The sequence below is a fragment of the Electrophorus electricus genome, chromosome 2 (assembly GCF_013358815.1).
Source record: "Electrophorus electricus isolate fEleEle1 chromosome 2, fEleEle1.pri, whole genome shotgun sequence".
Classification (NCBI taxonomy): domain Eukaryota; kingdom Metazoa; phylum Chordata; class Actinopteri; order Gymnotiformes; family Gymnotidae; genus Electrophorus; species Electrophorus electricus.
The window spans coordinates 10,862,930-10,886,185 of record NC_049536.1 but is presented as its reverse complement, the minus strand read 5'-3'; the positions used below and the strand labels follow the sequence as shown (position 1 = coordinate 10,886,185).

Here is a 23,256-nt window from a genome sequence, read left to right as displayed (position 1 = left end):
TCTGGTTGTAGCAGCAACACCAATAAGACAATGTCAATGGGGCCGATAAGCTTGTTTCCTGTCTACACTGCCCTCAACAGAAATTCCACAGCAGCAGCCATTCTTCCTGGCTGTGGCATCGACACTGAGGGTTGTCCTTTCTGGTTTACTCTCAGTCCTCACTGAGCAACTCCTGCTGCTGTTTCCCAGTGATTCAGGTCCATGACATTCACTGGCTTAGTGTGTCCTCTTCCTATGCTGCCAATGCATCAGTTGTTGTACTACCACTCACTCGGGGGCTGCTTAGCATGTTAGCTCTTCCGCTGCGTAGCACTTTGCTGCAACAATTTTACACCAAGAATGAGTTCTGACCTCTCTGTTTTGGCAGCAGCTGCTTTAAGGCTGGAAGATGCAACAAACTAATGCAACAAACTGAAGTTGCACATGCAACTTCAGCTCCCTTGGGAGCACTGTATTCAGGATGTGTTCCAGTGTTAATTCTTCCTGTACTGCCTTTTCAAACTCCGTGGATGCCTGCTGAAGCACTGTGTCTAGTGCACACTTATCTGCTCCCCTGATAACCACCAACTCTCCGAGAACAGCCAACTGTTTGAGAAAGTTGCTGACGCCTGCCTGAAATGACACTGGAGGGCCATGGTCAACGTTGTTAGGTTGTTGTGTTGTTCTGATTGCAGATGCACAAGTACCTGTAGTGCTTTTCCCTCTACTGCCAAACACAGCTGTGTTATGGTGATGACCACATGCCAGGTGACCACTTGCAGCTGTGCGGAATATGCTTTCCAGGTACATTCATCATTGAATTGTGAAAGGTAGATGCTTGTCGTTTCTGCCATTATATCTCTGTTGCCAGGCTCCAGCAGAGCTCTGTTGCTGAGCCTCACTATGCTGCTCCCTTCACTGTTTTCCCCAGCCATCCAACTCACTCTTGCTGGCTGACAGAGGGTAGGCGTAATGCTTGATAACATCTTCCTCTGGGCTATGTCTTCTAGCTCAGTGGCCACATCCCACTTCTGACACCAATTTAGCAACAAAATAGAAGAACCAGTGAACACCATTTCTGCTCTAGGAAATACAAAAAACTCATACACAGCAAACAAGCGGAAAGGGAAACCAAAAACTAATGGGGAAAATAGGGGGAGAGACACACATCAGTAAGACAGTAATTCATTTCTAATACACAAACTTCAAAGAAACACGATTCAACTAATTTATAGCTATGTTAATATACGCTAATGCTAGCATTAATTTTTAGCTAAATAAAGTTTGTAGAGAGGTGCATGGAATTCTGGGAGTTTTTACTCACTCAACTGGCCACCCCTTTTTCCGGTAGCTGTTGCCACAGTATTAATTCCCATCATATTCTCTGGTATAATGCTTTTCTCCCTAATACAGTACAGGGAGTACAAGTAAACAGCACACTATCTTTGACGATTATGACAAATGTTGATGCTTCTCCACTAGTTCTCCACTTTTGTTCACTCTGTACACCAATGACTGTAAAGCTGAGGACTGTAAAGACTACATCAAATAATTTTGTTTTTAAATCTTTGTATGGCTTTATTAGTGCTACTGACTGATGACATGAATTCATTTTGATGTGGTGTTTCTAGGCTAGTAAGCAGCTGTGTCCAAAATGCACTTTTTATTACCACAAAGACTTAAGAAGTTATTTTTGGTTTGGAAAGCATGGACTAACAAGTAGGATTTCCCATTGTCCATAATGTTCTACATAATAAATGTTCTGCCTTCAAATAGAGTACAGATGATAGGACTAAATATTTACGGTATTTAGCTGACACTTTTATCCAAAACAACTTACAATTATGACTGAGTACAACTCAAGCAAGGGTTGAGGGTCTTGCTCAGGGGCCCAACAGTGGCAACTTGGCAGTGGTGGGGCTTGCAACCATCCAATTACAAGGCAAGTACCTTAACCACTGAGCTAGTTAGCTCATAGAAGGTTGGTTTAGTTTGACACATAAATATGCAATAATATTTCTAAGATGTAATATACAACACTGGGAAAAGTGCAATGTTATATTTGGGTAGTAGGGCATGTGTAAGTGTGTTGTAACTATGTGTGTAGGTGTTCTGTGATGTGTGTAAATTTATATAATGTAGCTGTTGAGGGATGCAAGATGAATTTCAGAGAAATCTGACAAATTGGATAGCATCATATCAAATGTAACGATTGGATCGTATCATATGAAATAATATACTGTATTATATTCTGTTATCTCTTTTTGTTATCTCTCTCTGTTTCCCTCCCTCTCTCAGGTGGGTGCTGTAGATCATGAATTTCATGGGACCTTCAGTGAGACAGGCCAAGTGAGTCTCAATCAATTATAAACGCATGCAAATGATTCACTCATACAAAAAAAAAATCACTAACTAGAAGATATTTTGGCAAGCTTTGGTATGTTTGTGCGTGTGCGTGTGCATGTGTGTGTTAGGGAGTATGTGTGTTTGAGGTTCTCGGTTGACAGAGCAGTTCTGTTAAAGAGTGTTTGCTTTACCTTCACAGCTGAACTCAGCCTCTCTCTTTCACTCCCTCTTGCCCCCCTCTCTTGCTCCCATATGTGCTGAGGACCTGTAGATAATCTTAGCCAGTCCTGTCCAGTATAGCCACACTGTGCCACTGAGCTAAAACACTCTAACACAAATCTCTAAGCCACCATTTCAGATTGCAGAGAGTGAGTGTGTTCTATTGCTGGAGGAAAGTGTGTTTAGGTGGCTTGCATATTATTTAATAAGACCTGTTTGAGCAATGAAGAGCAGAAATCATCCTTCCTCATCTTCTTCCTCTTCCTGCAGTGGAGTGGCCAGATCTGACAGCAAGATCAGTGCTAAGGCCCTGTATGGTAAGCTATTTGGATTTCTATATTTTATGGATATTAAGATATATGGGTATTTTATGGATATTTGTTTGCAGTACTGTGCCAAGCGTGTGATGGTGTATACTGGTATTTTGGCTGTCTACTAATTTATTCATTCACTATTTATTTGTGTGTAAAACGTTCAACAAAAACGATTATGCAGCTGTTCTGTAAGATTCTTCTTCGTCTTATGTCACAACTCATGCTTGCCTGCTGGCTATTACTAGATCTAAACTGTCCTCTGTAAGTTAAGTAGACGATCCCACTTTAAAGACTATGTATAAGGACCATACATATGCACAAACCCACTGTAGTGCTGTGCCATGACACTGTGATCACTTTTTGGCATTTAAAAAAAGGTTTGGAAAATGTATTCTAGTATTCATAAGTCTGTTACCGGTATTGTTGTGTGTCATTTACATGGGTCTCAAAGTGCTTAACAGAGAGAGACTGATATGCCTGCACTGAAATTCAGTCAAACCATCACAATTAACATTTGTTAATCAAATGGTTGCGCCAGGAAATATCTGTAAGTTTCACTATGTGAAAGCGAGATAGATAGGCAGAGTGAGAGAGAGAGATACATGGAGAAAGATTAATAGACACAGAGACTAAAGTGAGAACTGATACTCTGAAAGGATCTGGAATCTACTGCAGTAAGCAATTTTGCACATTCATCAATTAAAAAAACGTCTGAAGAATTTATTGGCAGCAATGTCATGGCAACAATTCTTGCTGATTTCAGGCACTCCTGCTGTAAAGTCTGACTTCTACAGCGTATCCCAGTAGTTCTGTTACAGCGCTCATTTACAGGAGTCTTATGATCTTAAGGTCTTTGTGTGTGTGTATATATGTGTTAGTCTGTGTGTCAAAATGTTCACAGTCCTGCTCTGTCCCAGTCTGGGTGTGTCTGTTATGAGTATGTGGCTGGAAAAAGTGTGTATGTGTGTCTGTGTACAGTTGTGTAATATCGGCGTATAAAAGAGGCTTTGAGAGTGTGTATGCAGGAGGAGGTGTGCCTTCCTGCCATCTCAGAATGGCTCCATTTTGCTTCTTGCTTTATGGTAAAGATTCATAATACATAATACAGGAATGCACACATGCCAGACAATGAGTGAAAACAGACAAAACCACAGCAACCACTGACCTCCTCAAGTAGAGAGTGAGAATAAAAAGAGAGATAGGGTGACAGAAAGAAAGAGACAGAAAAAGAAGAAGAAGAAGAAGAAGAAGAAGAAGAAGAAGAAGAAGAAGAAGAGGGAAGAAAAGAGTAGTCCATGGTTGCATCTGTGACAGATGGCCCCTGATGCCTGGCCCACTGCCTCAGCAGATGGCTGATGAGTGCCTGTTCATCTTACACTACCTGGAGGTGACTGCATGCAAGTGAATGTCTGGGAATGTGATATAGACAAAGTACATTCTCATAACTGCTACAGGACCTGTGTACTGTATAATTTAATGTTTTGGATTTTTTTTCACTGTGACATTTGGCCCATGCCCACTGTTTCATTCTCCTAACTCATGCGCTGTGAATATCGTCTTTGCTCAGCTATGCAAAAATTTACACTGTCCCTTAGCCTGCTGACAAGCCATGCAAATTGGCCTGTGGGCCTCTGACTTGCCTTGCACAAGACTTTATCTGAGCTATCAGAGAGATGGGCAGGGGGAGGGAGGGTAAAAAAAAGAGAGAGAGAGAGTGAGAGAGAGGTGAGGTGATATGACAGTGAGGAACAGTATTTTTCATTCCACTCAGATTGTAGACGCCGCAGATCTTGGTTGTCTTGGCCTGAATTGTAATCTGAGTCAATGCCTGGATGGGAACTTTTCTCATGTACAGTAATTCAGTCTATCTGTCCTGTATATTCTCTTTTATTATTATTCTCCTCCAAACTCCTACTGCAATTCTCCTTGTTTGAGTGCTCAGACAGCAGTATGGTGGTGCTGGTGAATATGGGATAATCCCCTTCGTTATGTATGTTCACATATCCATGTTGAGACTTTTATTCAGGCTTATTCAGATGATCTCTCATATGAATTTGTGTTTGTATGTGCATGCATGTGCCAGAACTGTTTGATTGGGCTGTACTATATGGGAGGATAGGAAAATATGTGCTGGCCTGGTATGTTCATTTGGATCTGTGTAGGTTAACTGGAGATGGTTGCTTGACTGGAACAGATGGCACTTCACATGGGTGCTTCATTTCCTGTAATCAGCAGGCACCCCATGACAAGTTGGCATGGTAACACCAGCACAGTTTCTGTTTGTAACTGATAGGCCTCAAAAGGGTCTGTTAAAACAGGTGTCTTCACCATGGTAACAAGATTTTTGTTTGAGAAATACAAAACAGGATTAAACATTAAAATGTGGCATTATGGAGGTTTTTTTTCCCCTGCTTTTTTCCTGTAGATCGGAATTATATGTCCAGGTCTCATTTTGTGTAACAAGCAAGTTTTATAGGTTATAATTGTTCTAAAGTTATCGAATAGCTAGGAATATATTTGCAAATGATACAAAATGTGATCAGACGTTGCAAATATATCATAATATTATTAACAGATGGTGATTCCATCTTACACTCCTGGTGAAATGAAATGGCACCAATCAAGTTCCTTTTCGCACTGTGAAAACAACAGAATGACATCATTGCTCTGGAAAGACAAAGGCCAAGAGGTGAGACAGATAGCATTACATGCTCTTCAGCAGTCACTTCAGGACAGCAGATGGTCATACTGAAGTGCTGTACCAGTCCATGATGAAGGAGTAAAAAGGAGATAATGGAATGATCCACAAAGTCAGCAGGTCACTGCTGTTAGATAGAGTAGACCTTTCTAGTGTGAAATGGTTCTAACATTACATCATTTACCAGATGCTTTTATTATGTACTACTAGATGTGTATAAAATGGACAAGCTTAGAAAACTTAGAAAAGTCTGTTTGGGAAGATATGTGAAGAGGTTTCCTTTTGAGTAGCTAGAGACCAGGTATTCCATAGTCATCATGCAAAATGTTTCTGTTTGTTGCGATGTGAGGTTTCTTCATCTAATAGAAGGAAAGTCCAGGCAGTTGCTTCCCACTGAAGTCGCTCAGTACTCTGACAAGTCCCACATGACGTGCGAACTGTGAAGTGATTGGCATATAAATGTCAGCCATGAATAAGGCATGCACACAGCTCTGCTTTCTCACTGCTGCCCCTGCACCTGCACCTGCAGGGCCTGCCTGTGCCCAGTGCTACCGTTTCACCCCAGAAGGAAGAGATGGAGCGGTGGGGTGGTGTAAATGAACTGATGGATGAAGATGAGTGAGACGTAAAAGAACATTTTCCCCTGTGGCCACATAAGAGAAAGAGGAGGTGCTAGGTCTGATGCTTTATCCCATACTGTAAGCCACTTGACTGGAACTTGATTACTTTGTGGTAAATATTAGGTGAGGTCCAAACTAGGACTGAGCTAATAGATGTTGCATTGTTCATCGTGGATGCCATAACAGTGTTGAGCCAGTATTGTGATGCCAACCAACAAAATTTTAAAATATAGCCTAATAAAAATGTCACATATATGTTTTTTCCTTGCAAGGGCTCAATTAAGAGTAATTAATGTATTAATGTAATTAATTGAATAGTCTTTGGAAAGAAGTAAAAGAAAGTATATAAAAATGTGTAGTACTTGTATCACTACCACTATACCAGGAGATGTTTTGCTGACTTTGTGGTTATTTATGTGTAATGGAAGTTGTTATGACTGTTACCAGGGGGAAGACATTCATGGATAACTCCCAGCCATGTGCTGTGATGGCCCTGATGCTTTTGCTTGAGGTTGTCTTAAATAAAGCCTGCAGCCTCTTGCAACTGTCCTTTTGACCAAGGTGCTAATGCTAGCGCTAGGCGATAATCCAAAGTAGTTGTATTTTTAGGATTGTTTTAAGAAGTTTGGCTCACTATACTTGTCCTGACAGTTTTTCCCCCAGGGAATTAAATGAAATTATTTTTTATGCAATTACTTTACAATGTGAGTGCAGCATGAGGTAAGAGCACAGTTCCAGTACAGTTGTATTGCACTGGGCATGCTCAGTGTTCATCACTGCGTGCCTCATAGCTCAGGGAATAGATTTTAGTGTATGTGCACTGTGGGGGAGCCTGACTGCATATGTGTTAACTGCTGGTTCAACAAACCAGTTAAGTTTCATCTGATTTATGGCAGTTGTTATAAAACAAGTGGAGATAACAATATCAGACAAGAAGGAAGCGGTTATTCCAAGTGGACGTGTAAACTTTGAACATTGACTTCGATAAAAAGTGTACTGTTGACCTGTCTTTCAGTCAGTCTGTTTGCAGTATTCTTTAAAGGGAAGCCGATTTCAGACATCGTAATGAAGTGTGGGGAGTCAAATGGAATGTGATTTTGACAATGGTCAGATGGGTAGGAATGAGAGCTTTACTGGCCATCATTTGAAAATGAAAGATTAATTTTGTTGATCTAAACTGGGGAATAGAATGAGTAGTTAGTATCACACAAAATTGTTATTATATTTTTATTGTACTTCAGTATACATCTGATGAGCTGGATTCTCGTTAGTTTAAGAGGTTGTTGAGTTTATGGAAATTAGCCTAGTGGAAATTATATCAGTAGCAGTCAACTACTGTTGTGGATTCTGAGATCAACTGTGTATAAGCTGTTTGTTTTTTCCTGTGTGTGTGTGTGTGTGTGTGTGTGTGTGTGTCTGTCTGTCTGTCTGTCTGTATGTCTGTATGTCTGTCTTGTGCATCTGTGTATGTCATATGTATCATGTCTTTTTTTGTGTGTGTGTTACTTTTAGCTTACTTCCTTTTAGCTGTGCAGTATATTTCATGTGCCTAATCTATCCTCCCTATATCATATCAAAATGTGGCATTCAGGTTAGTATGTTGCCTCTTCCTATTTTGGTAGTGTATGTGTGTATAAGCTCCACTTTATTTATTGTTCAGGATTGTTTACTTATATGAGGGGTTTTTCCTATTCATGTTTACTAAAATAGCAGCATCTTTTAGTAGGTGGAAGTATATTTTTAATTAATTTAATGAATATAAAAAACCATGCTGGTTGTTTCTGCTGTAGATTGATGCCTGGTAGGAGTAGGAATTTAAATATTGATTGTCAATTCACACTTTTTGCAGCAAAAAAAAAAAAAAAGAAGCATTTTACAGTATTATCCCAGAGACTGTTCCCTAATGACATCTTCACACCTACATAGACATAAACTATGTCAACTTTGAAATCTCTAGTGATTTATGTAATACAATATTGCCTTGAGTCATTATTGTTTCTCTACTCAGTCTAGTTGTCTAATCTGTAGTAATTTAGCTACTTGACAATATGTCTTACATTTGTGTTTAGAATTCTTTGTGTTCTTTTGGCTTTTTGTAAGTCTGTAACCATTTTTATTTCCCAATCAGAGCACGCAAGAAATACTCCAACTCAAATTTCATAATGCAGGAGACCTCACAGTACCATGTCCAGGTGAGGCGCTTACCTCTCCCGCCCTTTTGTTTTTTGTTTTCTTGCTAAACTGTAGCATGGAGGTGTAGTGCTTTCTATTTCCAGTAACTGTGGACTTTAAGTGGCAGGTTAATGTTTGAGCCAATTTATGCTTTGTTATGGCACTGCAGTATAGCAATTACAGTCAAGCCATTGACACATTTATCAAACGTGATCAGACATAAGTGACTTACTCTATGGGCACTTTCAGTGAAATTGTATTGTCAAGGCTCCTTGCCATTTTGGGTAACATATCTAACATACATGTGGTGACTATAGTGGTGTTTTGAGTTTTGACTGAATAGATGCCAATGACAGCTTGTACAAATCTGTGAGTCATTGACTGACCAAAATAGGCTCTTGTCTGCCTCCTGTCTACTTATTTTCATGTACTTGGCTTGGGTCTTTATGCTCTGAATCAGTTCCAACCATATTTCAAAGCCCATCTAAACTCTCAGGTTTTAGTGTACACTGATCAGAAATGCAGATAAGTGGGTGTGTAGTACACAAAACCCTCTGGCACTCTGAAGAAGCATGAACAATTTTTGAACAATTATAGAGGACGATTTGAATAAATATGGATATGTCAGAATTTCACCTTGGATATGGGTCCGATGTGGTAGCACTATCCCTCAGCATTTTGATAAGATCTTGCTAATGAAGCATCTCTCCTTCACTTTGTCCCCTCATACACACAAGCACATGAACACATAAGCACATAAAGTATGACAAACAAATTCACAGTGGTTCCTTACCACATTCCAGTTATATTTTTTAATTGTTGATTCCGAATTTGGTAAAACCGTAGTGCCTTCAGTAACTCCTAGTTTGCACAGCTAGTAGAAAATATATAAGAACTCCCAAACAATTGAAACAATGAGAATGTGTGGTCATCATCAAGACATACCAATGAAAATTACAGATTTTCCAAACTTCTTATAACAACAGTTCAAAGCAGTCCATTTTTACTCATATCAGGTTTTTTTTATTTCTTATCTTAATTGCCTCTCTAGGGTAAACAGGTAAAACCAGATGTGACTTTGATTTTTCAGCATGCATGTCAAAGCCTGATTATGCCATGTTGAAAAAATGGTTATATTTCTATAATGTTTTTGTAAAGGGCCACCTGTAGTGCGAGTCTCTGGCCACTAGAGGGAGGCCACACGTTGCTAGTCAGTAATCAGTGGGATCACCTTCAGATGACCTGTCATTTTAAGGTCTTCACAAATACAATACCAAATGTGTTGGTGCAAAGATATGTAATAAGCACAACGGGGGTAGTTATGGTGTGCACTGCATACAGTGTCACCACAGGATGCTAAATATGCAGTTACTTATGTTCAGGTATGTAGAGAGTCCCAGAATTAAAGTAAAGTGCAGTGTGCATGTATTTTGGGTGGGTTGCACTTACATATAGCTGATTTAAAAAGGGGTTAAAGGATAAAGTTCAGTGGAGTGTTCTGGTGGATGAATCCATAGTGTGCGAGCCTTGCATTCAGCTACAATGAAGGTGTGATGCAGCTGCTAAGAATGCACACTTATACTTTATGCCATAATAAAGTTATTCTATGATATTATTCTATGAAGATAGTATCAAATCTACTTATAGTTTTAGTTACAGAAAGAGTCAGTTGTTGAAATGAATGAAAACCCATTTGTTCAACATGTATTTTGTATTCAAAACTTGGAGTAAGAATAATTTTTTAAAATAACAACTTTGTAGGTGCTTTCACTAAGAAACTTTATGACTGAAATAAAATGGCACAGAAAAATAATGAAACTGCTTTAATAAATAACTGATCTATTTAGATAAATAAAGAGTAAAAAAATATATATTTTCAGCATTTGTCAACATTTATAATGGACAAGAGGGAGTCCATTGCAACAGTAGATGATGCAGTGAAGAAGCTGATTCTCCTGGACTCTAAAGACAAAATCTGGACCAGGAGATGCTTCTGCAGGTCAGCGACAAGGCTATCAAACTTCTGGACTGTGACACTATGGTAAGTACTTCATGTGTCCATGGATGTGTGTGTATATTTGTGTGTATGTGTGTGTGTGTGTGTGTGTTATTTATAAGATGCACAACATTGCAGCACATAACTGCAATAGTTCATGCCCTACATTTTTTGCTGTCTCTTTAGGAAACTAGCTTTAAAAATGTATGTTCCTGTTTAAAATGTTAAAACGTGCCATACAGAAAAAACAAACAAACAAAAAAACCAAATTATTGCTGCCAATCTGTAATCCTGTAGGTTGAACATCTGAATCTGATGAAATGAGGTGTTTATGGGACCTTTGTGTTTTATGGTTATTGACTCTGCTGTGATTATCACTATAGTGTAAAACCGGGATTTGATTTCGATGTCATTTTGAGAGTATCTGATGTATTGCCTATACTCAAAGATGTTCTTCTCTGTCATCAGTTTAGAGAAACCATCTTTAAGAACACTTTTTACTCAGATATTCCACTCTGAGCTATTGTTTTCATTATCTCTATGACCCTTTGTTCTAGTATTTTGTTTCTTTACTGCTCTGCCCTTGCTGGACTGCAAGCTCTTTACCAACATTTGGCACATTCATATCTCTCTTTCTCCATAACAGGAGGAGCTGGAGAATTTCCCACTCTCCACAGTGCATCACAGTCAGACAGTGCTGAAACAGACTCGCTATCCCTCTGTCCTCCTGCTGGTCTGTCAGGACGCAGAACAGCACAAACCAGATATACACTTCTTCTACTGTGATGAAGTGGAGGTGAGACACACACACACATACATGCGCGCACACACACACAGATGTAGCTCATCTGAACAAGGAGCTGGAAACACCACTATCATGGGAATATACAATTCTCTGGGAATATACAATGGTCATACTAATAAATATATGTAGGTTGCTTTGGATAAGAGTGTCTGATACAATTCTGAAAATGTCACTGTATTTCATTGTATGCAGACAGAAACCAGCACACTGTATTTCACTGTATGCAAGACAGAAACCTAATAATATAAGCACATAGTATAAAGCTGGGAATCTGTTATTGTCTCACATGGAATTTTACTACATAGAAAGGAGGTATTAATTTCTGACCTCATCATAAGTTGATTCATTTACAGTTCTTTTGGAAAGATTTCAATTGCTCATAACATCTCAGCTTTCACCACAAGATTCTGTTCATTCTAATCATTTTGGTACTTCAGATTCCGAAGCGATAATATTGGCTATAACTAGTATGCTTCCTTTCTTGACACCCAATCCTGCTCCCTGTTTCCCTGTTATTCTGCCATACATAGTTTGGGGATCTGGACTTTTAAATTTAAAAGTTGCCTTTTAAAGTTTTGCCAAAAAATGAGAGCAAAATTAATGCAGTTAATCACCACTATCAAATAATTATAATTCTTCCCATAGACTACTTCTATAAGAGTGTAATATATGATATATGAGTGTAAAAATAAGCTCTGCTTATGCATGCAGTGTGAATTGTGTGTGTTTTTGTGTTTGTTTGGGTGGTTGGGTGTGTCTCCATTTACGTGTGTTTGTTTCAGGCAGATATTGTGCATGCTGACATTGACAGTGCTCTTGGAGACAATAAACACGGCAAGAAGATGAGACCTCAGACACTAAAGTGAGTCTCTGGTTCAGAGTGTAAAGTTTGATCTTAAGAGCTGAGGGGTGAGTAAGTGGCCAAGCTTGTCTTCCAGCTCTGTTACCCTGCTCCAACATGGCCCACTGTCTGACCAAGGAAAGAAGCCATGTAGTACATGTGCCTATGGAAGGAAGATTTAAGTAGGCTAGAGTTGTTAAAGAGTTCTGAAATTTTATGTGATTTGATTTTGACCATCTAAGTCAATACTGTATGCATATATACCTTCATACACTTATACCACAGGATGAACCAGGAGAAGATGAAACGGCAACGGGAGACAATCATCCCCCCCTCAGAGCCCAAAGGTCCCACACCTGGAGCCAAAGGTCGCGTTGCAGCTATGGACATGAGAAGTGAGCTGTATACTTACACACACACACACACCCCCACACACACACACACACACATACAAGTCCTTTAATCTCCATCTCTCAATTTGTGTGTGTGTTAGGTGTAGAGAGGCATGGTTTAGCTCAGCATGATGCAGAATCCCATGCGCAACTTGCCCAACACATTGAGAAGGATGTGGTGAGTGCACCTTTCATTGACTAACATCAGGAGGACACACACATAGTAACACAAACCCACACATGTGCACACAAATACATACATATATGCACAGAGCTTAAACCCAGAAGAATCTTGATAAGATCAGGAATCAGGCTTTAGTAATTGGGCATAATGATGTAATTGCAGTTTTCCCTAAGAGAGAGTGTGTGTGTGCGTGTGTGTGTGTGTGTGTGTGTGTGTGTGTGTGTGTGTTTGTGCGTGTTTTGTTTAGCAAATCCTAAATTGTGCCCTGGATGACATTGAAATCTTTGTGGCACGGCTACAGAAGGCTACAGAAGCCTTTGCTCAGCTCAACCAGCGCAACAAGAGCAGGAAGAATAAGAAAAGAGCACCAGCAGGTATCACCTTCTATTCTCTTCTGCCCTCATGAGAATCATGACTCAATCAGTCTGCTCCATTATAAGCCAGTTCATGTTCATATATTTGTTGTGTTTATGTGTGTAATAACATTAATGTCTTTTCTGTGGTTATGTCCAGAGGGTATGTTGACTCTGAGGGCCAAACCTCCGTCTGAGGCAGAGTTCATCGACAGCCTCCAGAAACTAAAGCTGTCCTTCAACCTTCTGGTGAGCTTCTGCTATAGCCTCCAGCATATTGGCACACTCAACTCAGTTGGTAAGATTGGGAAGAGAGTGGAGTTGAAAATTTGAACGTGTGCAACTACCAGGCCCCTCCCACGCCCTCTCTGCTGCACTCTAGCACTGCTGCCACAGCCCCTCCCCAAAGTGGAGGTTAAAGCATGTTGTGAAACGTCAACATTGCTGGCCTACAAAAAGATATAAATCTTTTAGACATGAAAGGTAATCTACAGTAGTATCTATTTGATAATAGATCAAGCACACACTTATTTCAGTGCTTAGATGTTTGGTAACAGGAACTGTCATGAATAGTGCTAAATAGCGCTGAACAGTAAAGGACTTACGAAAACATTTATTTGAGAGCACAGGCACACATAAACAGGAGAAACACCAAACCAATATGACTGCCTGGGCACTTCACAAAAATATTTTTAGCAACATTAAAAAAAAACAACGTTAAACAGCAGGTGTAGCATCCGAAACATGCTAACGTTAGCCCAACTGCAACATCACAGAAAAATGAGAACTGCAATATGGAATGTTACTGTAATTATTACCATCATAACTTTGTGGTTAATGTCATTTTTTTCTTTCAAAAACGTGGCTAACTCGGCATTGGTTCTTTTTCTAGCTTCTCCTAGTGTTTCACTGTGGGGACTTGCCTTGGGTGTGACCAATTAAGGAATCTCCAATGATACCGCTTCTGATTATTTTCAGCAACATCCAGATAAATCAATGCTGACCAGTAGCTTTTCTCATTCAGTAGTTCTCTGATAGATTACATTACAGAACACAATTACAGCTTTCTGCTGTATAAATTCCTCCCTGGAAAAGTATACTTTTGGCTGTTAATCCAGCTACAGCACAAGAAAAGTGATTGCGTCAAGGCAAGCTTTTCTCTTTAGTTGCGGTATTAAGTTAACAAGGTAGCATCAGCATTAGTTTGTGAAATCTAACTACCATGCTTTCTTCAACATACTTTGTAGATAGTATTTGGGCAGGGACCTTCACCCTCTATACATCATTTGTATGGGAACTAAACATGCTCAGGTGTATCTGACTGAAATGCTAAGATGGATCCACTGTACTTTGATGCTGCAGAAAATTTGAGAGAGGAGGTTGAGGAGGTTGCAGTAGCAAACAAAAAGGACTATCAGTGACTATCAACCGTGAGCTTCCAAGCACTGGACAAACCTGATGTGCCTCCTCTGTTTGAAGACCTCCTCACAATGATAGGGGAACCATGCTATAAGGAAAAGGAGGGCAATGCCAACTCTGATCTCTTTAACATGGGTGACATAGAGAAGGATGAGGACGATGACTCCACCTTCCTAGCCCTAGAGTCCAGACCATCCAGCATGGCTGACAAAGTTTCTCAGCCTGCCAGTAACCTGCATGAGGTGTGTGAATAGGTCACTAAAAGACTAACCATACTCTGTGCAGCAGCATGAAATACAGAGTGGGCAGAGAGTGACCTTTATGATGGAAAAAGGTTCCCTTCAGGTCAGACCCCTACTAGGAAGCTCCTTCCTGCAATTCCCGCATGCATGAAGCAGGCATGCCCTTACTGCTCCAGTCCCTTTAAGAGCAAATTCTCCAACAAGGGCTGTTCTAAGATGGAAATTTATAGATTTGTGGAATTGGCAGAGTCTTCAGTGGCAGAGACTTCATTGGCTTGTAACCTCCTATCACCTCCTATCATCCTATCTGCCAGACCATATCTGCCACCTCACTGCATCCATTTATCGGCTCATGTACAAATATGCCACACAGTCAATATGCTCTGTAATTGTTGTCACACTACTGTCAGTGTACCAAGCAGAGATTCTGGAGGAGATGGGATGCCAGTTAGAGCATACCCTGTGTTCTGGCCTTGGCAACACCCCAAATGCGGAGGTAATGAATGCGGCATATGACCCCACCAAGGGTCTTTTTCTACCAGCTCTGGAGAAAATGAGAGAAACCAGCACTCTCAGCAAGCAGGAGGTTGAAGCGTTCAAACTCTGCCTGCCTCACAGACAAACACAATGCTCCCCTTAGATGGATCAGCAGAGCTTTGCAGCTACAGCTGTGAGAGCAAAGCAAAGGGGGCTCAAAGTCCAGAGACAAGCCCTGGTGAGCTAGAAAGCCCTGGTGAGACAGCAAGCCAACCAGACCTGGTGAGACAGCAAGCCAACTAGACCTGGTTAGCCAGCAAGCCAATCAATGGTCTAGAACAGTAAACCCTAGGAAATGGAGAAAACATTTGTTTGTGGTGGCTAAGAATCACCAGCTCAACCCTGTGGAAAGGAACAGGAACCAGGTGGCCTGACACCCCCACCATGCTGTCCGTTCCCCACAAAAAGGAGGGGGATCTGGAAGGGGGGGAAATACAGTCCCAGTTGTGTCAGCAGGGCTCACCAGTTCAAAACTATTCAGGAACCCTTACTTTAGCTTCAGTTCAAGAAAGGAAGGAGATGTAGGGCAGTTCGAACAAAAGTGTAACCAAGTATAACCAAGCACTCAGTTTGTGGGACATACAAAGAAAAAATAGAGTGCACAATTGCAACCAGACCAAGGGTGATATGCTTTCCACATTTCAAAATACCAACAGGAAAACAAAATTTCCCCTGTCTATCCCCACCAGAGGGAGCTCACACTCTCTTTGACTCGTATCCGCTGTTTCCTCGTGAGGCTGATGTCATCATCTCATTTGCTGTAAGAACAGATCAGTGGCACACATGTGCAGTTTCCCAGGGATACAGGCTATAATTTGCTATGAAACCTCAAAGATTTAATGGTGTGTTGGTTTCGATACCCAATGAATTCCACTTTCTGGCTTCAGATTCCGCTCCTAAGACATGAGATTGCATCTCTGTTAAACCAGTGATCATAGTTGTCTCAGAAGAGGAAAGCCAGCAGGGTTTTACTCCCACTACTTTATCATTGCAAAGAAAAATTGTTCTGCACCTCACCCCATTTTAGATGTCCATGTGTTAAATGAACATATATAGTCCCAATGCTGCTACAAAAGATGGCTGATTTGTCAGCACAACTGGTTTGTAACAATCGATCTGTCAGATGGACGCATAGACATTTATCCCACATACAGAAAATATGTCAGATTTGCAGGTTGGGCTGTCTTCAGCCCTGCAAGTGTTCAGCAAGTGTGTGGAAGGAATATTCTCATACACAGACATTTGCAGGGAGCAGGTACTCATCAGTTCCAAAATGGTGCTGAGCCAGACCAATGAGAACAGAATGGAATCTGGGGTTAAATATCAACTAGGGTCAAATAAGTCTGGAGCCCTCACAGAGTAAAGATTACTTGGGTCTCCATATATACTCCCTCTCCAGTTGAGTCTGGGTGTCAGAGAAGAGAACAGTGTTGTTCACACAGTATCTTGCCCACTTTCATTTTCAGTTTAGGCTCTGTCTGCGTATGCTGGAGCTGATGGTTTTAGTGATTTCTTTGGTACAGTGGGAACTTCTTATGATGTGAACCCATTGTTCCTTCAGACATAATAAAGGCAGCTAGTATGGCAGCACTCCAATTTTGGTGAGGCCCCACTGTTGTTTTGACTCCTGGGGGGCATGTAATTGTGGATAACTATGACTACTCGTGTCCAGGTTGATGGACAAGTCCGATGAGCAGAACCGTGAATGGGGTGTGGCCTTCTCAATTGACTCTGATACACATAATGTATCTGAAACTTCTTGCAGTTTTTTTGGTAGTGAGATACTTAGGTGGTGGTGAGGTACTTCAGCATGTCCTAGTAAAAACAGGCAACTCCATGGTGGAAGCCTTTATCAATCGCCAGGGTGGTACTTGCTCATTACAGCTACACAGACTGGTGAGAAAACTCTTATGATGCAGCACCTAGTTTCATTCTCTCTGCATGAAACATATAACAGAGATACTGAACAGGGGGGCAGATCTGCTATCACGAAAATCCTCTCTGATTGGGCATCAGGGACTTCACCCTAAATTAGTGGCTCAGTTGGGGCAGAGATACAGGCAGGCAACCATAGTTCTCAGTGCCTCATAGGAACACACTGATTGTCCTCTGTATTTTTATCTACTGGACAAAAATGCATTGGTGGGTGTGGATGCTCTATGCCACATATGGCCAAACCACATATGGCATTTCTTCATTTGCGTTTACATTGCAAATGCATTTCTACATTTGAGTCTGATTTTCCACGCACTGGCCAGAGTAAGGGCATAGAGCCTGAATCTAATTCTGAAACTGGCCATCCAAATGCTGGGTGGAAGAGATTGTCCAACATTTTGCAGCCCAGACTTAGCCCCTTTCACTTCAGAGGCACCTGCTGTCACAGACAGGATGGAAAATCTTCTATCCCCATCCAGACAACATGGATCTCTAGGCCTAGCCCCTGAGAGTCGGAAGATGAATGCCCAAACCTACCCAAGGCACTCATAGTCCATATTTTCAAAGCACAGTGGTAAAGTTGTTGTTTTCTTCAGGAGCTGTTGGATAATGGTAAAGCTTTTTCTACTGTCAATAGGTACTTAGTGGCTATTTCAGCCTGACGTGGGCTTTGGGGTTACGTCTGGGCACACTGTCCAGTTTCCAGGCAATTGGTCCCAACCTGTCATTGGTGCTGCATGCTGTTTATCACCACTTTGTGTCCCAGTGCCTGATAGTGTAGATGGCACCTGGCCAAATGAGATCCAGCTTTACTTTCCTGCATAAAAAGTGTACCAACCCAAACATAGTTCTGTTTCACTTTCTGATACCTACTAGATCCTCACGGGCTATTACCAGTGTATTATAGATTGTCAGATATGAGCAGAAACCATCTACAACAGACAAAGAAGCATTTGCTTTGGCACAGGAGCTTTATGTGGCAGCTGCTGTAATTTCTGCAGTCGGCGAGCAGACCCCTTTGTGCTTACATAATTGTATGCAGATACAGAAGACACATTTTCTCTCCCTCACCACCTATGAATGTGGTTTAAGTTATCTGATCACAGTGCAATCAGGTATGTTTACACCTGGCTTTTCATGTAGTAAAACGAAATCTGAAAGTGATCCGATCACAAAAACGCACCCAGGATCAGTTTTTGCTGTGTTTATGTGAGGAGCTCATTATCACTGGTTTGCTTTTACACAGAAGACTTTCATCTGAACTGTGGGTCGATTCCAGTAGCACATATGTCAATATAAACCCTCACAAGGCAAAGAACTGTGCTTTTTGGATATATGAGATTTCACCTTGCAATTTATATATATGACATTTTCACCATTTCACGGACCAATCATGTAACCCCACACGTGGCACTTGAGATGATAGCTTCCACACACACAGTGGACCATGAAGTGAACTCCAGACCACTGTCTTCAGGAGGACCAGAGATTTTCACCTCTCCTGGACTCAAAAATGGATTTCACACTTGAACTATGTACTGACCTTGCGGAGCAAGTGGTCCTGAGTCCGTAAAAAACCCTCTAGTGTGAAAACTCTAAATATGCAGAATCTCGACATTATACAGTAAACTACATTACTACCTACCTTACTAGATCACAATTTATCTTGGGTATGTTTATAGCTGGCTTTTCATTTGGTGAAACATGATCTGATCAACAAAAATGCAAGTTAATGCAAGGTGTAAACAGGCTCAGTATGTGCATGTATCCATCATGTCCTCTTTGTCTTGGGCTACAGCATAATCAACAGTCCTACATGTCCAACAGCATAAGAGTTGACAACACTAGAGGATGGTGGCACTTTTACTATTTCTCCTATTTTGTTTATGATTTGGATAGGGGCAGCTGCTCCTCAACTAGTATTAATATTCTGAATTTGTTGGTTCTGTGCTCCCCCATTAGGCCAAATTGAAAAAACACATTCAGAACCCCAACTCCTCAGAACTTGTCCACTTCCTGTTTGGACCCCTTGAGATGGTAAGAACTGGAATATTGGAATAAATACACAAATGCACAAACACACATAGACATGCACATATAATAGCTATATTGTTTGTGTTGCATGTTGTTGTAGGTCCTGCAGAGTTGTGGTAGTCCTGAGCTGCCTCGCTCAGTCATCTCTCCTCACTTGTCTCGAGATGCGGTGGACTTCCTGAGAGGACACCTGTCCCCTAAAGAGATGACCATCTTTGAGCTGCTGGGGCCTGGCTGGACACGACCCAGGTAGCTCTGCTACTTCTGTCTGCAGTCATCATCCCTTATTATATTCCAAAACTCACCTAGGTAACTAAATAGAAAATGTTTTAGAGATGGTTCATTTTTTATGCCATAGCTGTACAAATCCTGGCACCAACCTTATTTAATTTAATTTCATTTATGTAATTTATATGAAATTAACATTATTGATGAATGAACACTAAGTTTCATTTGTAAATTACAATGGCTCATAATGAATAGCACTGTGCCTATCTAAATACATGGCCTCTGAAGTCACATGATTTACACCATGTTATCTATATTTTTTTTAACACACCTTAATTGGTATTTTCCTTAACTTAGTATTTCATGGGTAATGAAGGACGTCTCTTCCCTTTCTCTTTCTGTCTCTATCTCTCTCTCTCTCTCTCACACACACACACACACACACACACACACACACACACACACACACACACACACTTTCTCTCTCAGAGCTGACTGGCCAAGGGATCAGTGTGCTCCTCTCTACATCCCACAATTCCGTAATGGCTGGGAGCCTCCAGTGGAACTGCTCCTCACATCACCATGGGAGACTGAGACTGGATCACAGTCCCCACTATCATCAAACGGGTGAGTTTTGAACTGTTGACAGACATAGTATTATGTACAAATCATATTAAATGTATTTAATATATTAATTCCTCAAATTATTTTATATAAACACTTTAAAGATTGTAATGCATGTCAAAGGCTTTTATATTACGATAACATGCTTTTCATTATTTAAAACATTACTGCACTCCAGTGGTCTGAGTACTGGTAGAAGAAGATGTACAGGACCTCCTTCAATAACTGTAGCGTTCACATTCCAACCCCTGTAGGTCCTTCACAGCGCCTCCCCCTGGCCGGAAGTATGCCAAGATTCTTTACCACTTTGTGGCTGGCAATGCCAATGAGCTCTCTGTCCTTCAAGACGAGGTTTTAGAGGTAAGAGAGACTAAGGGAGAAAGAGAGAGGTAGTTGTGAGCAGTTGTGAGCAGTGTTTGAAATGGGTTTGTCTAATCTAAGCTGTTTGTGTGAAGGTAATTGAGGATGATAAGCAGTGGTGGAAGTTGAGGAACAGGAGTGGGGAGGCCGGGTATGTGCCCTACAACATCCTAGATGTAGTTACCCCAGATGATCTTCATGGTGTGGACCCATTATATAGCCCGGTAATGCACTCTCAAGCCAATTCACATCACTTTTACTGCATTGTGAGTTCTGAAACAAATACATCCCTGGTCCTTGATCTGTTTGTCTCACTCCCTCTCTTTGTATTTCTCTCTCTCTCATTGTAGTCCTATAAAGGAGTGTCTCCCTCTGGGTCGTTGGGGATTGGGGAGATTTTTGACAGGCCTAGATTACCACGTGGTAAAGACAGTGAGTTTGTCTAGGAAACATACATTTGGGCTACCGATTAGCAGTCAGACTATTCACCTTAAGACACTCACCCAATGTGTAAGCAGCCTTATGTAAGCCGGTTTTGATAGGTTTCAATTTGTATATTGGAAGCTGAATTTGTTAAACAGTTTTATGCCACTTGAAACTGAGAAATGTTTTTGCCTTTAGAGTGCTAAATTCAAATGTTTGTAGTCATTATGGTATGATATCCAATATAGACAACTAAGAGAAGGTTTTACCAAGCTGCTTTTTACATCCACCCACTCTCTCTCTCTCTTGCTCAGATCGCACAAAGTCAATGGATGAAATGAATGATGAGCTGCTGAAGCGGCTCACAGAGAGTAAGAACCAGCCCCCAACTCGCAACTTCAGAGTGGAGCGTCACACCAACCCTACCGTCCCCCTCACCTTTGACTCCTCTCCTGCTGAAGTCACAAACTGGCTCAATGCCAAATATTTCTCCAAACCGTGAGTCTATATGGTTGCATGTCTGAGTTGTGTGAGAATCTATCATCAGTGTAAAATGGCAGTCATTTACATTCATTTATTCTTTGTCAGATCACTGGCTTAAGAGCGCACCTATGCACCTAAATCTGTTTGTGTATAGGTGTGTATGTGAGTTAACATCTGTGAAACTGTCTGAATATCTCCCAGGACGGTGGAGTGTTTGGGTATTCTGAGTGGAGCTCAGCTGTTTTCCCTTAATAAGGAGGAGCTGAAGGCCGTGTGTGGAGATGAAGGGTCTCGTGTCTACAGTCAGATCACTGTGCAGAAAGCGCAGCTAGAGGTCAGCTATGCTTCACACTTCAGCTAGTAACAGATAACTTAAAGTAACAGATAACTCACCTGCTTCCTTGAACATACAGGTGTTAAATGCCTTATACACACTTTGCTTTCAGTAGGCTAAAATCTAACTGTTATGTGCCACATGCTATTTTATTTCAGTTTTGATCCTTTCATTTTTTGTTTTATTATCTCCCCCACTGGAGAGTCCTAGAATAATTTTTTAAAATATCTGATCTTGAGTGAACCTACCACATATGTAAATATCAGATAATACAGTAGCACAAAACAATTTACTGTTTTACTAATGTAGAATGAGCTTTTCCTGCCCAAGTTCCATCTTGAGTCACAAATCAGAATAATTCCCAATAATTTCCTTTGTCTGGCAGAAGAGCCGAGGGGACTCTGAACTGCAGGAGGTCATGAAGAAACAGCAGGAGAAGATCGCCTCCTCCACCAACTGAGCATGCTCACCTCAATATGTCAATCAGACTGCACTCTGGCATCGCTAATGAAGACCCATACTAACAATAGAAGATGACAGAAATTTAGCATTTCCTATGATCAAGTGCACAGTCCTACTTTATCTTTTTATCTCTCCTAACTATCAAATAGTCTACATTTGGTTACATCTATTGCAATTATACACAGGCTAAAATTTCAAATGTCCTGTGCCAAGCCATTAGAGTTTCACATAGGGCCCAGTCCACTCACTTTATAATAGAAAATTCCAACATCACAAGCTTTTCACAGGGGTTATCAAGTAGGCATCTCCCTTCATCTGTGTTCATCTTCATCTGAATTAAGCCCATGACACCTCCAGAAGGCTCAACAATGAGGTCTGGAATTCCTCTCCCACCCCCTTCTTAGCGTACTTTCAAACAAACCACATACACCTCATTAGAGATAAACCCAAGTTGGCCTCCTTGGTGACAAAGTCTATACCCTGCCCCACTAGCACCATTAATGCCTTCTCAGTGCTGCCAGGATTTTATCTACTATGCCACGAATGCATTCCCCAGCATGGAAGATTCAAACTGGCCTCCCTGGTGACTAAGGCCATAACCAGCCTCAGTGGCACCATGCACAGTGCCACCAGTTCCATCCAGATCTACTATATTAGATGTGACAATGACATAAAACAGTTCATTCACTCAGTCCTCCATGTACCTGAGACACCAAATGACCTCAACCATTCAATCCTTATAATGCATTTCCTCATCCACATCCACTGACCAGCCCTTTCAGCTACCAACGATAATTTCTTCACAGCTCCCCTTGGTATATACCTCTAAAACAAAATTCTACAAGCAAAGATGACAGACCTAGTTTCAAATCCCCTAGCACCTATCTCAACTGGCCCTTATATATGCCTGCCACCCACATTCTCTCCCTTCAGCCACAAAGCCTACATTTGCTACCAATTTCAAATCTCGTTCTACAACCAATCTACCAATATTTATAGCCTGCACTCACTCTCCAATACACTGCCTCTTGTGCACAAACCTATTCATATTGCTGTACAAGGAGTTTACTTATCAAATAAACATGTTAATGAGCTAAGCACCCGATTGTCTCCATGCGATATAATCCCTGCGACAAACTAAATTACATACTGATAAAATATGCTTCAGGATCTACTGATAAAATATGCTTCAGGATCTCCACCTACCCACCGTCCAAGGTTTTGCAGACTTGCAAAGATGTTGTAAGTTGCTTCAA

The 23,256-nt window shown here is 41.0% G+C and overlaps 1 protein-coding gene across 1 annotated transcript; it reads left to right on the top strand.

Moving 5' to 3' along the window:
* Positions 1–2,540: 2,540 nt before the first annotated feature.
* Positions 2,541–22,212, top strand: eps8l2 (EPS8 like 2). The gene is given in 19 exon segments (XM_027027261.2): positions 2,541–2,861; positions 8,305–8,368; positions 10,229–10,325; positions 10,328–10,389; positions 10,991–11,140; positions 11,932–12,011; positions 12,276–12,385; positions 12,484–12,560; positions 12,814–12,940; positions 13,080–13,168; positions 19,015–19,089; positions 19,187–19,335; positions 19,804–19,941; positions 20,193–20,298; positions 20,394–20,522; positions 20,649–20,730; positions 21,036–21,219; positions 21,406–21,538; positions 21,924–22,212. Coding segments are annotated over 18 exon segments (1,893 nt in total). The 5' UTR covers positions 2,541–2,861; positions 8,305–8,338; the 3' UTR covers positions 21,999–22,212.
* The last annotated feature ends 1,044 nt before the right edge of the window (positions 22,213–23,256 follow it).